At 36.3% G+C, this 19,284-nt stretch overlaps 1 protein-coding gene across 1 annotated transcript in view; it reads left to right on the plus strand.

Moving 5' to 3' along the window:
- LOC150101078 (uncharacterized) overlaps window positions 1-19,284 on the plus strand; it is a 169,952-nt gene that overhangs the window by 62,083 nt on the left and 88,585 nt on the right. Inside the window, exon 4 of the mRNA XM_090402159.1 lies at window positions 10,649-12,894. Coding sequence (XP_090258285.1) covers window positions 10,649-12,894 — 2,246 coding nt within the window. The remainder of the gene's footprint in view (window positions 1-10,648; window positions 12,895-19,284) is intronic.

Consider the following 19,284-nt stretch of genomic DNA (forward strand, 5'->3'; position numbering starts at 1 on the left):
CTTTTTATCGAAATTTTGCAAATAACTTCACCATATAATTTCTTGGCTACATCCACCAATGTTTTTTTTTTTTTTTTTCAGATTTTACCATTGGATCTCTGATTTTCCAAATAATCTTTGTATATTTCAATCCAGTTCACATCTTCATTTAAGCTTTCAACTTTAATTCTTATTAAATTTTTTTTGCAGTTTTCCTTTTCAATGTAATATTTTTATATTTTGCTAAGAACGAGGTGACACTTTCTTCTCAAATCTGACTGTAAAATATTTTGGCCTAGCCTGAAATTATTACTATACAATGTATTATAATTAATAATAATTCTTGTCTTTTATGTCTCTTTTCTGTGGCAGGTTTCTATTCGTTCCTCTCTTCTTATATGTAATGAATGTGAAAACCTTCATGTGCATGGCAAACATACTGTAGGATCTGGAATACTTTCCCCTTATTTGAGGAAAACAAATATAGTAAAGCATTATGCAGGCCTGCCATTCACTACGTATGACCTAACCTGATGGTAATACATGAGGAGGATTTTTCACCAGTTGCTGATTAATCCTGTTGCACTTTCTCTGCCAGATTGTGTGTTGAAGGAGGAACTATTGAGGCAGTACATGAACAGTAGACAGATGATTATGTAAGGAGGGATAAAAGACAGATGATTATGTAAGTTCATAAGCCTTTCATCTACATTCCTCCTCGACCATAAAAGACATCATAAAGATTTTGAAAGTTCCACAAAATGCAAAAAAAAAAAAAACAACAATCCATACCCCCACTTTCTGTGTACGTATGCACGCACACTTCACGAACATATAAACTGTTTGTACTACTACTACTACTTACATGCATCTAATTCAAACCTGTAATTTCCTATCAACCGATGGCTTCAGCATGTGCTGCTTACTTCACCTATTTAATCTACACTACACCGCATTACTTCATCTGCACTCTGCATGATTTCTTCCTTCATAAAGGTAGTATTTGTAGTTCAAGTCCTGCTAACTACTAACCAGCATTCGAGGCCTGGAATTCCAGGCCTCAAATGCTGTTATTTTCATTACACTAAAAACACTCAAGATCAGTAAGGATGTTTGTATGTTGGCCTATTAATCATTATAATGATACAGAAAATGTATCTGACCACACTGCTTTAGGATACAACTGCTTGTGAGGGCTGTGAAGGCACACCTCTGCTGAAATGCTGTGAAAATGCAGAAAGTGATGTCATGAGAGATGAACATTTCACAGAGAACGATGTCACGTGTACTAACTGGTGATCTTGGGATGAGCCTATCATCATTCTACAGGACACTTCAACTTGTAGCAGAGGGCGATAAAATCGAAGCACTTCTCTGGTGGTACTTGAACGACTGACACAGAGATATCCTCTTCACAGATGAGAAGATTTTCACCATTGAAGAGTCTTTTAATCACCAAAACGATTGGGTATATGCCTCGGATGGTCCCACAGCATGTGCCATAGCACCCAGGATTCAGAGAGGTCATTACTCCGTGTCAGTGATATTTGGTGGGAAGTGGGGAGGGGATGTATTGGGGTATCCAAATTGCATTTCTTTGAGAAAAGAGGTCAGAACTTTTGCCAAAGTCTATCAAGATGCCATGCTGGAACCTGTGGTATGGCCCCTGAACAACACTTTGTCTTATGATAGGCAGTGAACCTTCTGCCTTGTGTGCAGGACTCAGCCCCTGCACACAAGGCAAAAACTACAAAACAGTGGTTGGAGGCGAACCTGACCACATATCACCATATGATTGGCTGTCTGGAAGTCCTGATCTGAACCCACTGGACTTCAAATTGTGGTTGAAGCTTGAGAGAGTAGCCTGCAAGAAATGACACCCCAATATTGCCAGCCTGAAGGTGGATTTGGAGCAGGCAGTGGCAGCATTTCTGTTGGATGTTGTGCATGCTGCCATCGATATGTGGCTTCACTGACTTGGGGCATTCAAACATTGAGTTCTGCTATATGCTTGTTATACATGAGGTTTATATGTGTTGAAAGCTGTAAATGATTTACTGGTTGATTAAAGGTTTAATACGCTGTTCAAGTTGTAACAGTATTTATGGCTTTTGTTTGCTATACTTTTACTACTATTTTACATTAAATTGTATAAGTACACTCTCAAGTGGTTATGTTTTCAATTTTCTTGTTGAATGGTTTTGAAAACAGATATCTTAAATATCTGCAGCTTGAATAGGCAGGTAAATCCCCCCCCCCCCCTAAAAAATAAATAAACAGTTGTACACCTGTGTAACACATCTGTACTTTTTGTTTTCTTTTAAATCACTCTAACTTTGTGAGATAACCATATCAGACAATTAATAATTTTTGATAATAAAACTGAAGCTATGATTATTATAAATGAAGAAATTATGTGCTCTTAAGGGCGATTAGGCAGAATTTTGACAAAAATACTGTATCAGCCTGCAAAACAAATATTAACACTATTTAGATGTATGCAAATCAATCAAATGAACAAAAATGAAGGCAAATTCTTGAAGAATACTTCTTTCACTACGCATTATTCCTGCTTCCTATGCAGGGTCCGCATGTTACTTAGATACGACTACTTGTTAGTACTACTTCCAACCGACCTGTCGCCTAGTCTGCCTCTGAGGGGATATATTTTTTGGCTGTAGAAGTGTATGTTCACAGGGCCAGTTTGCCTGCTTGGAGGATGAAAAACGGCAGATAAACTGGTGGAAAAAACCCTACTACCTGCACCCAAGACCAGCTAACTTGACTATGCCTGAGGAAGATCCTCGAGTTCCTCACGTCTTCGACGGGAATCGAGCCTGGGACACTCCTTCCCTACGCATATGGTTGCGAAGCACAAAGCCACTAGGCTAACCACGTGGACAAAATTCGTGAAGAATACTGCATATACTAAACTGCTGCTTGGGGCTTTTTTAATGTTGCTCCCACCCACGAAAAGTTATTTGCAAACCTATAGTACATTTTACCCCTTGGGTAGGCTAGGGATATTTTTATTAATTTTATATATATTTTATTTTAATTTGAAATTTGAAATTTCTTTCTTTCTTTCTTTTTTTTTTTTTTCCCCCCACATACTCTGGAAACCTGTTTGCTCTAGAGACCAAACATGGAACTTTTTGAAGCCACTTTAGGCTTCAAAAAGTTCCATGTAAGCAGAGCAGTGGTCTCACACCAGACAGTGACATTCACTTCCCACCTAAAGACAATCACAGACATCCATGTCCATGGCAGGATTCGAATCCACACCCTGTTGGTTTGAGAGCAGGTACGCTAACCACTTGGCTAACTAGGTCAGCAGTGTTTAGTTTGACTTCTGGGAAAGTTTTTTTTTTTTTTTTCTCAGTAGCGGTGAGAATAATCCAAGCTTTTGTCCTGCTTCTTGGGCAGAAAGGATTATTACCTAGTATTTCTAAGACATAGCTTATTTCAGACTTGCAGGAAGCAGCAGTAAAAGTACTAATATTCGAGACTGTTTTTTTTTTAAGGGAGAGACTCAGAACTAAACTGTTTTTTGTGACATACATATAAATAATATATAGCAATCATCATCATTATCAAATTCCTGATATATATATATATATATACCCTAAAGGGATGTACAGGATACGATAGTACTACATGAAAAATTACATCATTACTAACTTCCTATCTACAATTTTCCTCCAAATCAGTGTTACCTGTCAAGACTCCAACATTATCAGATCTTATATTTCTTTTTTCTAAGGCACTTTTTACTGTATCAATCCACCTATATCTTGGTCTTCCGGTCTTTTTTCCTACCAACCTGGCAAAGAACACTTGTTTTGCTAATCTCTCCTCTTCCATTCTGTTTAAGTGACCAAACCACCTGAGATTAGCTCTGCTAACACATTCCTTGATCCTGACAATGTCAAGTCTTTTCTAATATCCTCATTTTTAATATGATATTGCTATCAATGCCATCTGTTTTTGTCCCTAATCTTTCTCAGGACTGTCATATCTGCAGACTCTAGTCTTTGGTCAAGTGTTTTACTTCTGACCCAGCTCTCAGATCCATAAGTTATAATTGGCTTGATTACTGTCTTGTATACAGCTAATTTAGTGTTTTGGCTAATTTCTCTCTTATTCCATATAAATTTATTTAGTTGACTTCCTATCATACCAGCTTTGTTTATTCTGTTGTCTATTATCATATTTAATTTACCATCTTCACAAAAAATTGTGCCTAAGTAGCTGAAATGTTTTACTTGTTTGTTCTATAAGTTCTCCATTCACAATGCATTTGATATTTTCAATGTTTTCAATGCTGCTTATTTTCATTGTCTTTGTCTTTTTAATGCTGACCTTCATACCATATCTATTACAACAGTTATTCACTTTAATCAGGGAATCTTGTAGACTTGTAGCGGATTTATTTAGAAGTATAACATCATCCGCATAAAGCAAAGAGCTAAGATCTTCAATTTTGATATCAGGTTTAATACCACTTTCCTTCATAATGTGATTCATATAGATAATAAATAACAGAGGGGATAATGTGCATCCTTGTCTGATACCAGATTTAACATTGAACCACCTTCCTTTATTTCCTTCAATTTTGATTGCTGAATTACAACTCAAATAAAGACTAAGTATTGTTTGATATAATGCTCCATTGATACCATACAACTATAGCATATTGAACGGCTTTTCTTTTTTGCACCTTGTCATATGCCTTTTCCAGATCTACAAAACTTAAATACAGATCTTTGTTATATTCCAATGATTTCTCAACGATCTGTCATAAACAGAAAATCTGATTCTGACAGCCTCTATTTGGCCTGAATCCAGCTTGTTCTTCACCAAGCTTCTCTTCCACAATTCTTCTCAACCATTTTTCAAGTATACTTGCATATATCTTACCAGGAACACTCAGTAGAGAAATACCTCTGTAACTCTTACCTTCATTTTTATTTTCCTTTTTATATATGGGTACTATGAGAGCTCTACTCCAATCATCTGGAATTCATCCCTCTGTGCAGACCTTCTGAACTACACTAGTGGCCAATATTGTGGAAACCTTTTAGAAAAGTTGTATTTCTGAGGTTTGATGGCTCATAACAACACTTCTTTTTTTGAGTAATACCATAAAATTATATATCAATGAAAAGATAATTTAATCAAGAATGTAATGCAATGACTTTTGTGAAGGATTTTTTATTAGAACAGCAGTTATAAAGAAGAAAATGAAACACATAAAAAAAATGAGATATACAAAAATTCTCACAATGTGAGTTAATACTTAGTTGGGTAACCTTTAGCGTTAATTATGGCCTTACAATGCCTTCCCATGGAGTGAACCAAGTTTTCTAGTTCTGTAGCTGTTAAAATGTGAAACCAAGATTGAATTATTGTTTCTATTAATTGGGTTTTATTGCTGGGTTGCTTCTGACTAACAAGTTTCTTTAGTCGGCTCCATAGATTTTTGATTGGATTAAGGTCTAGACTATTCCCAGGCTATTCCAGCAATGGAATATGATTATCTTGAAACCACTTTTTGCACACAGCAGCAACATGACATGGAGCTGAATCCTATCGAAATATAAATTCTTCATTATCTTGGAAAAGATCACGTGCGGAAGGCTTCAATTTGGGTATTTCATTTATGTATTTTTGGGCATTTATATTCCCATTAATCACACAAATTCTGCCCACACCTTTTGATGTCATACATCCCCAGATAACACTAAGTGGGTGTTTCAAGGTAGGTGTAATGCGATCAGGATGCAAATCTTCTCTGATTTTTCTCCTTACGTATTTTATGTCATCACTACCAAACAGGAAGATTTTGGTCTCATCACTCCAAATAACACTGTCCCATTGTTCCACTGTCCAGTTAACACTGGTTTTAGCCCAGTTTAATCGTTTCAGCCTTTGTTTGAGAGATAAAAATGGTTTTTTCATGGAATTCTAGCATTTAGACCAAATTCCTGCAGTTTGCACCGAACAGTCCTTGCACTCAACTGCACATTGTATTGCGCCATTTCATCTTGTATGCACCCAGATGATTTTCTTCTGTCAAGTAGGCACAGTCTCTCAATTCTATCATTCCTTTGCTGTTGTGCATCTTTTCCTGCCTTTACCAGTCTAGTTTTCTAGTGACTGAGTCTCCTTATACCTCTTCAAAAATTTAGAAATGCCACCTTTGGTTAAGTTTCCACCAATTTTTCTTCTAATTTCTTCATAATTGTAGCCTTGTTCACTTAATAGTACTATTTTACATCGCTTTCTGGGTGACCAGTCAACTCTTTGTGTGATTTCTTTAATTTTATTACATTTTAAAGCTCACTAAATGAAAGAACACAAAAAAACCCAACCAACTTGATAGCAATCACATGACACACAGACAAATGTCCTCCTCTCAGCTCCAATACATGACATCAATAGCTGAATCCTACTGTGACCTTATTGGCTCCTTCCCAAAACAAGACACCTGATTGGCTCTCTAACCACTAATGCTCATTGGCTACATTCAAATGAAGGAAAACTACTTCATATCAACCTAAGCAAGTAGTGCTTCTTTCTTTCTGGTTATTTGGCTATTACTTTTCATAGAATACATATAATTGAACAAACTTTGTTGCATTACAATCTTGGTTAAATTATCTTTCCATTGATATATAATTCTATGGTATTAAACCAAACAAAAGTGGTGTTATGAACCATCAAACCTCAAAAATACACTTTTTCCAAAAGCTTTCCACAATTTTGGCCACTAGTGTATGCAGTGAAGCCTTTGTAAGACTTCATTACTATAATACCTCCATACTTGAGCATTTCCGGTTGAATATCATCTACTCCTGCTACCTTTCTACATTTCAGGCCTTTGATGGCTTTTTCTACTTCAAGTATGGATATGTATTCCTGACTGTATGCCTGTTGAGTGTTTTTTACCACTGTGCTATCACTGCTTGTTTCATTTAGCAATTTTTCGAAGTAATTACTCCATACTTCAAGGATATCTTTTTCTCCTGTTTTCATGTCACCTTTATCATCTCTAACTCCTTTTACAGCACTCTTTCCTCCATTTCTAAGCTTCTTCAACAACCTCCGGAATATCTTACCACCTTCTTGATATTTATTTTCTATATTCTTGCCAAAGTCCTCCCATGCCTTCTGTTTAGCTAATTTTACACAGTGTTTAGGCTTTCTTACATTTGTCTCTGTATTCTCTAAGAGCACAAGCTGACTTATTTCCAGGAATTTTTGATATGCTTTCTTCTTTTCTTTCACTGCCTCTTTAACTTCTTGTGTCCACCATGTAGTTCTGATTTTCTGTCCTTACAGAAAACTTCTATTTATGGATCTGAGAGCTGGGTCAGAAGTAAAACACTTGACCAAAGACTAGAGATTGCAGATATGAGAGTCCTGAGAAAGATTAGAGGCGTGAACAGATGGCATCAATGGCAATATCATATTAAAAATGAGGATATTAGGAAAGAACTTGACATTGTCAGCATCTAGGAATGTGTTAGCAGAGCTAATCTCAGGTGGTATGGTCACTTAAATAGAATGGGAGAGGAAAGATTAGCAAAACAAGTGTTCTCTGCCAGGTTGGCAGGAAAACGACCCAGAGGAAGACCAAGATATAGGTGGATTGATACGGTACAAAGTGCGTTAGACGATAGAAATATAAGATCTGATAATGTTGGGGTCTTGAGAAGTAACAGACTGATTTGGAGGAAAATTCTAGATAGGAAGTTAGTAATGATGTAAATTTTTCATGTAGTACTGTCATATCCTGTACACCCCTTGAGGGTACATGGCAGGAATTTGATGATGATGACAGAAAACTTCACCACATGCCTCTCTGGCTGAGTCATTCAGTGTTTTCTTCAGGCCTTGCCACTGAATCTCCAAGGTTTGGTTCCTGTTCTCAAACTCTTTCATTTTTCCTTCAATAATCTTTGTGTATTTTAGTCTACAGTTCACTTCATTATGAAATTCAATTTTATCCTACTGAAGACTAAATGGTGATCACTTCCAATTTCAAATCCTTCTGTACACTCTGGTGGCCTTCAATAGGGAGAAAACATCACTATCAACAATAACATAGTCAATGAGACTTTTATTATTCCTTCCCTCTTCTCTCCATGTGAATTTCTGCACATTTTTATGATGGAACATTGTGTTAGTAATAACCAGTCCATGTCCTGAGCAGAAATCCAACAGTAAATGCCATTATTATTAGCTTTGCTCTTTTCTCCAAATTTCCCCAATATATTTTTGTATGTCTGACAATCATTTCTTTCCTATTCTGCTATTTAGATCCCCAACAAGGACCAACTTTTCCTTTTTCATTGTGTCAGTTGCTTTCTCTAAAGCCTCAAAAAATTCCTCTATTTCTACCTTAGTAGAACCTTCATTGGGACCATAGGCACAAATAAGTCTTATTGTCCAGTTCCCCATTCTGATATTTGCCCAGATCACTCTACTTGAGACTGCCTGCCATTCAAGAAGATTAGCCTCGTATTTAGTTTTGAATACTATGGCTACTCCTTCTTTTCCTTGATTGTCATTGCCTGAATATAACATTTTGTATTTATTGCTCAGAAAGATCTCACCTGTTTTTCCTTTTTTGTTTCAGTCACCCCTATTATGTCGATCAGGTACTTATCCAATTCCTCAGTTAGCTCCATTTCTTTGCCCATTCAGGCTTCTTCTTATGTCGATAGTACTGATCTTGAACTCTGGTGATGCTGAGTTGGGGTGGGTTTTTGGATTTGTTCCAGTAGCTGACTTTTTCTGTTTTGCCCTGATTCCTTGGCGAAAACAACAGGGATCTTGTTTAACCGGGAGATGCCTCAACCTGCATGAAATTCTGTCATGTTGTACCATCATTTTTTTTTTTTTTTTTTTGCTTTAAGCCAATAAGAATACAAATTGCCTGCCCATCCTTGTTTGTTCAGTATCCAGGTAGATACCTAATATGGTGCACCGAGAAGGTGAGGATTGGACATTAGGTCAGAGATCTGATCGGTTCTCCACTTTCCTTTAGAGGCTATGTGGAAGTCTCATCTCAGTTATACAGCTTTGACCCTTAAATACCCCATGTATAGCATATTTTGCTATATATACCAATATATATTTCAAAAATATTGTTATTAAGAGAACCTCCTGGGAGTCAGGGATTCATCGCTCTGTGAGAAAAATCTGGCTCTCAACCCTCCCTTCACAATATTCATTTTCAACTTCCAAAGATGCCCTCTTGTCCTTTCTCCACCCTCCATGTAATGAAAAATTCCATTTACTGGTATCCTGTATCACCCTTTCAGAAGTTTGTACATCATAGCACTCCTCCTCCTGTTTGCTAGCATCTGCAGTCTGCAAATTCTCAACCAATTTCCAATTATGCAATCCTGATATCATTTTTAACACACCTTTGCACTCTTTCCACTCTATCAGAATACCCATGTAAACTAGGAGGCCAGACCTGCACAATAATCGAAGCGAGATCTTATCAGGGCCTTGTTAAGAGGCCAAATTACTTATCTTTATATGCAATCTATCAAGGTTCTTTTCAGCATTTCATTATCCCCTGAGTAGTATTTGCAAATCTTTGCTGTAGCCCTTGAAAACTTCAACATCCTATCTAGTAAAACTCTGAGATCCCTTGCCTGATCTGTTTCTTCTAGCATAATCCCACCAATATAATGACAATGGATATCTCATCACACCAAAGGGCATGACTTTCCATTTCTTCTTCTTCTTTTCAGCCATTTTCTGTCCACTGCTGGACAAAGGCCACCTCCAGCCACCTTTCTCTGTTCTTGGCAATGGTTGATCAGTTTTTCCCAACAGAATTTGACAATTCATCACTCCACCTTCTTTTAGGATGTCCTCGGCCTTGTTTCCCTTCTTTTGGAATCTAGTTCGTTAGTGTGGTGGTCCATCGCTCATCTTCTCTTCTGGATAGATGTCCAGCCCATTTCCATTTAATCGCTTGTGGTGAAGAATGATGTCAGCGACTTTGCATTTACTAACATTGAATTGATATCATTTTCACTTGCCCACAATTTCAGCCTATTCAAATCATTCTGCTAGTACTGCATATTAACCTTCTTATCTTTCCATCATCAGCAAACAGCTGTATGTCCTCAAATCCTTCCAGATTTGAACGACAATGGACCAAGGACAATTCCGAGTACACTGATGATGACTAGTTAGTTTCTAGTTGAAATATTTGCAGAAATTAAATTATTATATTCATGTGAATGTGTATGTGATTTTAGTTGGAATGGTTACTTTTAAAGTTTACTGTTGTTGTGTGGTACAAAAACTATGAAATATAAAAAAAAAAAAAATCACCATAACAACCTGTTTGTTTTGAGCATACTAAATTATTATTCTGGATCTTATTGAAATTGTGTAAATTCAGAATTTTTTAAATCCAGATATAGTTTTCGTATTAGCAAGCATACATGATAGAAATTATTTAATGAATTTCTTAGACCATATTTTCATTCCAAGTTTTTTTTTTATTAGCAGAAACTTTTGATAGTGTTTTAGACACCAGTATTTTATAGGACTATTCTGTGATTTTTGATTTGTGTTTGTCATTTATCACTATCCAAAAGAATTACCTGATATTTATGTTTCTTTATTTTTATAGCTATTAGTCCCAGTGGTCTGTATGAAGTTGAGCTCTTGGATCACTTAGGTAACTCTGTAAATAAAATATTCCAACATAAGAAGATTATTACAACCACTGCTTCAGCTCAACCGTCTCTTACCAAGACAAATGACAATATTTTTACTAAATCCTCTTTTGCATCCAAGAAATCACATTGTTCTGACTCTTTAGAAAATATATCTGTGGATGAGTGTAATAATTCTTGGAAAGCCAGCAGAATTAGACAAGAATTTCCTAGTGGAAACAAAAACAAACTGAAAGATGATAGTTCGCCCTCTTCTGAAATGTGGGACAATCAGAGAACTAATTCAGAACAAAGTAGTTATGACTTAAGATGTACAGGAAGAATTAGACAAGAATTTCCTAGTGGAAACAAAAACAAATTGAAAGGTGATAGTTCACCATCTTCTGAAATGTGGGACAATCACAGAGCTAATTTAGAACAAAGTAGTTCTGACTCTAGATGTGCAGGAGAATCCCAAACAAGTTATTCCAATAAGAAAGTTATTAAAATTACGGAAGAGTTATTATTTGGTCCAAAGAGTAAAGTACAGATTGAAAATAAGTTGATCCAAGTTGATGAGATAAGTGATCTACATTCTGATTATCAGCCTTTAATTGTTCCTAGTGGTGCCTGTCGAGATATCAGTATGAGCCACATAATCAGCCCTAGCGAATTTTATTGCAGTTTACTAGAAAATAGTTCTGAACTGTTAAAATTAGTAGAAGATCTTGGTAATACTTATTCCTGTTTGAAACCTGATGAATTGGTTTTAAGAAATGTTGAACCTGGGTTACCCTGTTGTGCTGTCTTTTCGGAAGATAATTCTTGGTATCGTGCAAGAATACTTGCTGTTGAAAATTCCAGAGTTGAAGTTCAGTTTGTTGATTATGGGAATACTGAAAAGGTTTCTTTAACACAGGTAAAAGGTTTGAAAAATGAATATTTGAAACTTCCAGCTCAAGCACTGAAATGTGGTTTGTTCAATGTATTGCCCCAAGGAAATTCTTGGAGTAGTGAGGATATATTAAAATTTAAAGAAATGGCAAAGGACCGTTGCTTAATAGGTCGATTTATTCAACAGCAAGATGGTGGAGCATATTTAGTAAGCTTAACTAATGTTGATATATTGCAAAAGGATATTCTAAATAAAGAATTTGTAGACATGGGATATGGACGTTTGGCCAGCATTCAGAAGCCACTTCTAAGATCCTCTTTTACTATTTTAACTGCCTCGTTTACAGATCCAGTGATTACTAATGGTGCGACTGAAGAAGTCAGTGTCACTTGGGTATTAAATCTTCGAGAATTTTATTGCCAGTTGGTAGCTAATGAAAACCAGTTTAAGAGCATGATGTGTGAAATTCAAGAGATTTATGGAAATATGCAAGAGATGGACTGTGTTATTGACAGGCCCCAACCTCACATGACATGCATTGCTCAATTTACTGAAGATAATGCTTGGTATAGAGCTCAGGTGCTTTATGTGAATGGAAATCATGTAGGAGTGTTTTATATTGATTATGGTAATTCTGAAGAAGTTGCCCGTAAACGAGTGAAGTACATTCAGCAAGAATTCACCAATCATCCAGCATCGGCAATCAAGTGTAAAATTAGAGGGATTAAGCCATTGTCTGAAGATGGAATATGGCCATCCATTTCAGAAAGAACAGTCCAGAAATATTTTTCAGGAAAAACATATTGCATGTTTTTAGCACAACATGACAATTGTTTTCTTGTTGATTTTGAAAGAGATGGTAAGAATATTGCTCAAGAGATGATTGTTGATAGAGTTGTGCTTCCCAGTAGCCATCAAGGTTCTGGCTTATCATCAGGTAGCAAAGGAATCATGGAACATTTCTCTTCCTTGTCTGTCACTGATAAACAGACACCAAAAATATGTAAACATGGAAATGTAGGTAATGTAGGTGATATCATAGATGTTTTTGTATCATATGTGGAAAATCCATCAACCTTTTGGTGTCAACTCCAGACCAGTGAAACACAGTTAAATGACTTGATGGAATCCCTTTCTGCTCATTATTCTACATGTATGGAAGAAAAGCAGAGACTAGCAAATCCAGTTCCTGGAATTGCATGTGTTGCCAAGTATAATGAAGATGAACAGTGGTATCGAGCTGAAGTTATAGGTCGACCATCACCAAGTAAACTAGAATTAATGTTTGTGGACTATGGTAATTTAGAAACAGTTCATCACTCTCAGGTAAGACAGTAATGCAATATAAATATTTTCACATTTGTGCAATAAGTGTAGTTTAGTAAGTTGTTTCGCTAAGTTGTATATACAGTAGCTAACAAATTGATCTGAACCCTCACATTTTAAAGAAAAAATTTAATTTTGCAAGAAAATAAGTACAAAATTAAACTCCAACTTGACCTAATAATTTATGTGCTCCTCCGTTCCTAATAAGTTCATTAATTCCCTTAGGCATGGACTCTACCAACGTAGAACATTTTTCTTATTTCTACATCTCAAAATCATGCTTTTAGAATGGATTGTGTCACGCTATCCTTTGTATCGTACTTCTCTTTTTCACTGTGTCCCACGAATTTTCTATTGGGTTAATGTCAAAAGAGTTACCTGGCCACTGAAGCAATTGGATGTTGTGATTTTTGAGGAACTGTTTCGCTTTTTTTGAAGTGTGGCATGGTGCAAAATCCCATTGCAAGATGAGAAGGAATATGACCTTCTTCCACTTCTCAGCAGTCTAATCTTTGTACACTTTTGCACACTGGAGCCTCTTTTTCTGCATAGCCTTCAACAATAGCTGCTTCTTTTTTGGTCTGTGTGCAGTCCTCCCTGCCTCCAACAATTTTTGACAGACTGTCATGTCAGAGACATTAATCTCACTCACTAGCTGCCAAGTTGCTATTTAAGTCTACAGCAGACAATCTTGAATTCATTTTGCATTTCCGATCTAGTAAAAGATGTTGAGTATGTGTAGTTTCCTTTTTCTTCCACATTTTCCTTTTCTGTCAGGAAAAAAGGTACCTGTCTTCTTAAACCTCTTTAAAATTGCATTAACAGTACCCAAGCCAACACTACACTCATTGACAACTTATATCCATTTGATAGCTACACAATATGAATAAAACACTATCAATGTTAACTTGTTTACACTATTAAAACTGCACAACAGACAGTTAAAACATGCAACACTCAACCAAAATAGTGAACTAAAACCAAAATAATAAACCAAAACTATTGTGAACTGAAACAAAAACCAAACCAAAAACTTGATGAAAATTTGGCTTGTTTGGATTCATTTGTTTACTACTGTATACATTTATTTAAGTGAGTAATCTTATAATTGAATAACTTGTTAAGTAGTAGATGATTTTCAGTTTGAGACCATGATCCATCCACTTATTTAGAAGCCTGAAGTGGTTAAAAAAAAGCCCCATGTTTGGTCTGTAGAATAGGATTTCTGGATTCTAACTTGCCTATGGCACTAAATGTACTATGTGTTGATAACCACCTTTTGTGTATGGGATTAACATAAAAGAAATGTATTTGCCATCCCCACATTTTTTCCTGTCAACAAACTCTTGTCTTGGTTACCTTCCACCAAGAATAAACTATTTTCTCTATCCATAACAGGTGTCCACTAAGTTCTTGTGATTGCCATCTATCTTAATTTGGGCAAACAGGATGTTCTACTAAGAAAAGACTACAGGAACAGCAATTCCATATTTCATATAATAAGTCAGAGAAGTCTAATTTAGTAAAGCATGGAATTGACACTGACCATAGAATCTCTCTGTCTAGAGCTTGTTTATTTCACCATTGCTGTTTCGTATTTGAGCATTTGTTGAAAGAGAAAGCCTAATACGTTGCCCAATTTTGAACCATAATGACTTTTTTTACCTAAAATTTGGGATAATGTTATTATTTTTAAATCGCATCGCACTATCTAATATACTACAGTAGCGCATGAGTTTAGCATTTAGATGAAAATATCTGATTTTATAAAATTTTATCATCTTCTTGTGTCAATGTTTCAGTGTTTGCTTTGAAATGTATTCAGTTTTATGGTAAAGAACCATGGTGACATTTTATGGCATTCCTAGAGAAGCTTCTGTGATCCATTCAGAACAACAGCATGTATCCCTTTAGTTGGAAAGTCCTGTATTTCAATCCTGCCAAAGCAACAAGGAAAAAATAGTAATTTTTAACTTTCAACTGCATTTAAAAATTGAGTTAGCTCATCTTTGACAGTATTGGAATGATATTTCTTTCTACAGAATATATTAGTTAGATGGTGAAGACGCATTCTTTATTAATGTGTACCACATTTGTTTTTATAATGTGAGTAACATGTTATGTCAGATTATTAACAGGAACCTAAGGTTCTTCCAAAACAAAGCCTGATTAGGATGTTACAGAGAAACTAATAAAATATAAACACAGAACATTAAAATAACTCATTACATTGGTACCACTTTAGTATCCAAATATATTCTTCATCCCATTTATCAAGTATTGGATACTGAGATGGAAGCAATCTGACCCAAGCCATCTTCTCCTGGTGTGGCATGCTATTAGTTTTTGCTGGATACTGCATGAACAGGAATGGAATGGCAATTTGGGACATAACGGATCAAAGTGTATTCTGTATTGGCTAAAATTACAAACAAAGATAATAGTTCAGCATTATCATGTCATACTGGCTAGAAGTCTCCTGATTAGTCTCATACTGTTTTTGTCAGGAAAACCAGGTGATTGGTGAATGTGAACATTCGTCTTATTATCAGAGACCTCCAGGAGTCTAGTACTCATCAAGAATTGAAAGTACCATTAATATTAAATACAATAGAAATGAGGTGGAACAAGCAGAAGAATTACTAAATATAATTTTTTCATAATTGGTGTCACTGTTATAAAGACAAAAAACAGGTGAGATATACGATGTTATTATATGCAGGCATTACGGAAAGGAAGGAGTAGCTATAATCAATACACACAAAGCTCAACTTCTGTGGTAAGCAATTTAAAGTAGTGATGTGGACAAATTTCAAAATGGGAAATTGAATAATAAGACTTATTTGTGCCACTGCTCCACACAAGCTTCTAGTAGTAAAGAAGTCAAGTAATTTTGACTTCTTTATGGAGAAGTTCTTGTTGTAAATCTAAACAGCAGAGTAAATAATGAATACTAGACGTATGTACTGGTAAAATTTGGTGTGAAGCACAATGCTAATAACAGTAATGAGTATCTGTTATGGATTCTTTTCAGCACACACATGAGCTAGTTATTAACATTTATTAAAATCATGTTCCAGTATACGTGTGCATGAATTTACATGAAGAGAACACACATGAAAAGTCTTTCATTCATCTTAGTTTAATCAGTATTAAACGCTACACCATAAGAACAAAATTAAGATATTTATTAAGTTGATGTTTCTCTGGATTTCAAACCAGCATTTTCAGAGCAGAAACAGCTTGCAACACTAACATTCAACTAATGCCAAAAACATTTCAAATTGTAGTGGACTAAAGAACTTTAGTCATTTTTTTAAGCTTTCTAATGTTGGATGAAAAGAAGTTACAGCCATTAGGTTAGAGTTTATCTTAAAATGACTTATAAGCAGGGGTGTGTTGGTAAATTTTTAACAACCGGCTCGCTTTATGTGACCCAAGGCTGGTGCGAACTGTTCGGAGGTAGAGGGCCCAGTGCTGGCAAAGCAAGTGATGCCCTAAACTAATTATTTTTTTTTTTATCTTTGAGGGGCATTGCTATTCTATTTCGCACAGGGCCATGCAAAGTATAGAACCGGGGCTGGTGTGACCAGGGAAAAAGTGTGGGGAAAGAGGGACAAGCCGGCGTAGAATATTTTGCCATCATGTTTTTAGTTTTTTTCACATACTTATCTGTGAGCCTCTTGTAGACCAGGGCAATATTCATGAGAAATTACACTGACGGCAAATTACAATGAAAATTTAAAGGTATTTAATTAACAAATATTTTGCGTCAGTCTGTGGACGGATACATAGTGAATGTTTTCAAATCCTTTCATGAAAGAAATTGTGATAATAACAAAACTAAACAATAATTAATATTTATTTTTATTGAAAAATAATTTTCCAAAATTTTTATAATAATTTCCAAACAGAAATTTGATTTTCATTAAAATTTTTCTCCTTTTTCTGTCGTATACCCTTGTATCTGGCCAATCTCTGATTTTTATTTATCTACAAATTTACAAAAGATGTAGCATCCCATTCTTTTAATTCTTTGCCCAGTAAATTAATCGTCATAAAATCAGAAATATGTTAAACTGTTTCTAAGTTTTGACCATATCACGTTCATTAAACAAAACCTCTTTCAACTTCTGCACTACTGCCTGCTATAGTGTTAATTATTTTTCTAGCTGTTTTAATTGTTGTAGGCACTAATTCAGTTTTTCCCTTTATGTTGTCATCCACAAAATCTCGAAAATTATTTTTATTTATCGGGTATTTCAAAACTTCAGTTAATTGATCTAATTTTCTTTCACCTTCCATCTAAGGTGAAGTTAATTTTTCATAGGGCCATGTAGATTCATCTAGTAAATCGGATAGTTCTAAGATATCTTTATTAGCTTCGCTGTAAGTCGCAAATTCATAAAATAAGTAATTTTGTCAAGCAATTTTTCTTTGGTGAGTGACATTATTTTTGTGTTGTCATAAAATGGAATGTCGTTATATTTGTCAGATTCCATTAACCTATTAATTTGTTGCTCATGCTTTCCGTGATTGTTTTTAAGAAGTTCAAAAGCATGTATTGTACGCTTTATTAACGCTTGAGCTTTGGTTAAATTTGTTTTTTGGGGATTGAAGGCCGATTGAAAGTGGTGTCAGTGAATAAGCTACTCCAAAATTGTGCTCCCCCAGTTTGCCATTATTGTGTGTTTTTTCATCGAAATTAACCATCAAACAGAAACCTTAACAGCAGGTGCTGAGCAGCGGAATACTCCAATACAACCTGTAAGCACTTATAGTGTATTAAATAAGCTATCCTTCGAATTCTAAATCAGCTATGTGTAAGCGCTCACGATGCCTACCGTACGCAGCAAACCGTATGCTTCAACAAATTGAAAACCAGCAAACTAGCCGAAGAATGCAACATCGATACTAAGAATATCGTCAGGTGCTATCGTTTCGGGCCTGTAAATAAAAGGAAGGACGGAACGAACTTTCTGCACCTAGTAAAAGTGACTTACGACAAGCACATCAAAAATAATAACAGCGATCAACAACAAGTTCTGTCCCCAATTGCGCATACTTGCACAACCAGACTTATCATTTGCACAAAGGGAACAAAGACGCCAGCTTCGAAGACAACTCAAAGAAAAACGTCAAAATGGTGACAACAGTTGGACCAACGACTACAGACAAGATAAACTGGTGAAAAAACCAAGTGATGCCACTAGCAGCCACCATGGAGACCAGCATGCAAGCACCACATAGGAAATGTGCAAGACCCACGCAGTCTAACATATGACTCGCAAAACCCTACACATCCACTTCACCAACATCCGTGGCCTAAACTCCAACCTGAATAATGCCCACTATCACCTAGAGTCCACCAAACCCCACCTACTCTTCCTGGCAGAAACTCAAATCTCATCCCCCCCCCCAACCAGCACCACTTATCTCAACCTTTTAAACTACTCACGCTTTAACAACTTTCGTCCTAAGGGTGGTGTCTGCGCATACATCTGCTCTGACATACCTTGCCAGAGATCACCCAACTTTGACCTTCTTTGGTTGAAAATATCCCTTCCCCACTTAGTCCAATTCATCTGCTGCTATTGCTCCCCCAACACAACCAACCACCCTGAGCTCTTTAATTTCCTCTCCCTAAAAATTGACTTTCTTCAATCCCACTTTCCCAACAGTGAAATCATCCTCCTAGGAGATTTTAATGTCCACAACACTAGCTGGCTTTCCTCCTCCAGTTATACAGATCTTATCAGGCAGAGATGCTGAAACATTTGCCATCACTAATGACCTTACACAACTTGTCCAGATGCCAACCAGAATACCAGATAACCCAAACCACTCCCCAAACACCCTATATCTCTTCCTCACCAATGACCTCTCCAAATACACAGTGAAAGTAGTGAGCCCCTGGGCAATTCTGACCACAACCTAGTGCTCATCTCCTCCCCCCATGCAACAACGTTTACACAGAAACCCCCATACAAGAGTAGTTTGGCACCATAACAGTGCAAGTGGGACAGCCTCCACAACTTCTATGCCGCATTCCCATGGTTGAACTATTGCTTCCAGCCTTCCAGCCCAAATATATGCATCGAGCTTATTACCAAAGCAATCCTCACTGGCATGAATACATACATTCCACACAGCACTCTGAACTGCCATTCCCCTAATGAAACCCTGGTTCTCCAAAAGATGTGCCAAGGCTGTAGAGATGAAACACCAGACATACCACAACTGGCTGAAATCAAGAACCTCATTCTCCTTCAAAGCTTATACCAAAGCTCATAATAGATGCAAAAAAACAACCAACGCTTCCACAACGGAGTTCGAAAGAGCAAAAAGCAGGAAATTAGCAGCCTGTCCAAACAGCAGCAGAGCCTTTTG

This window comes from Typopeltis vanoorti, chromosome 12, assembly GCF_054136105.1.
Source record: "Typopeltis vanoorti isolate ZY-2024b chromosome 12, IOZ_Tvanoo_1.0, whole genome shotgun sequence".
NCBI lineage: Eukaryota > Metazoa > Arthropoda > Arachnida > Uropygi > Thelyphonidae > Typopeltis > Typopeltis vanoorti.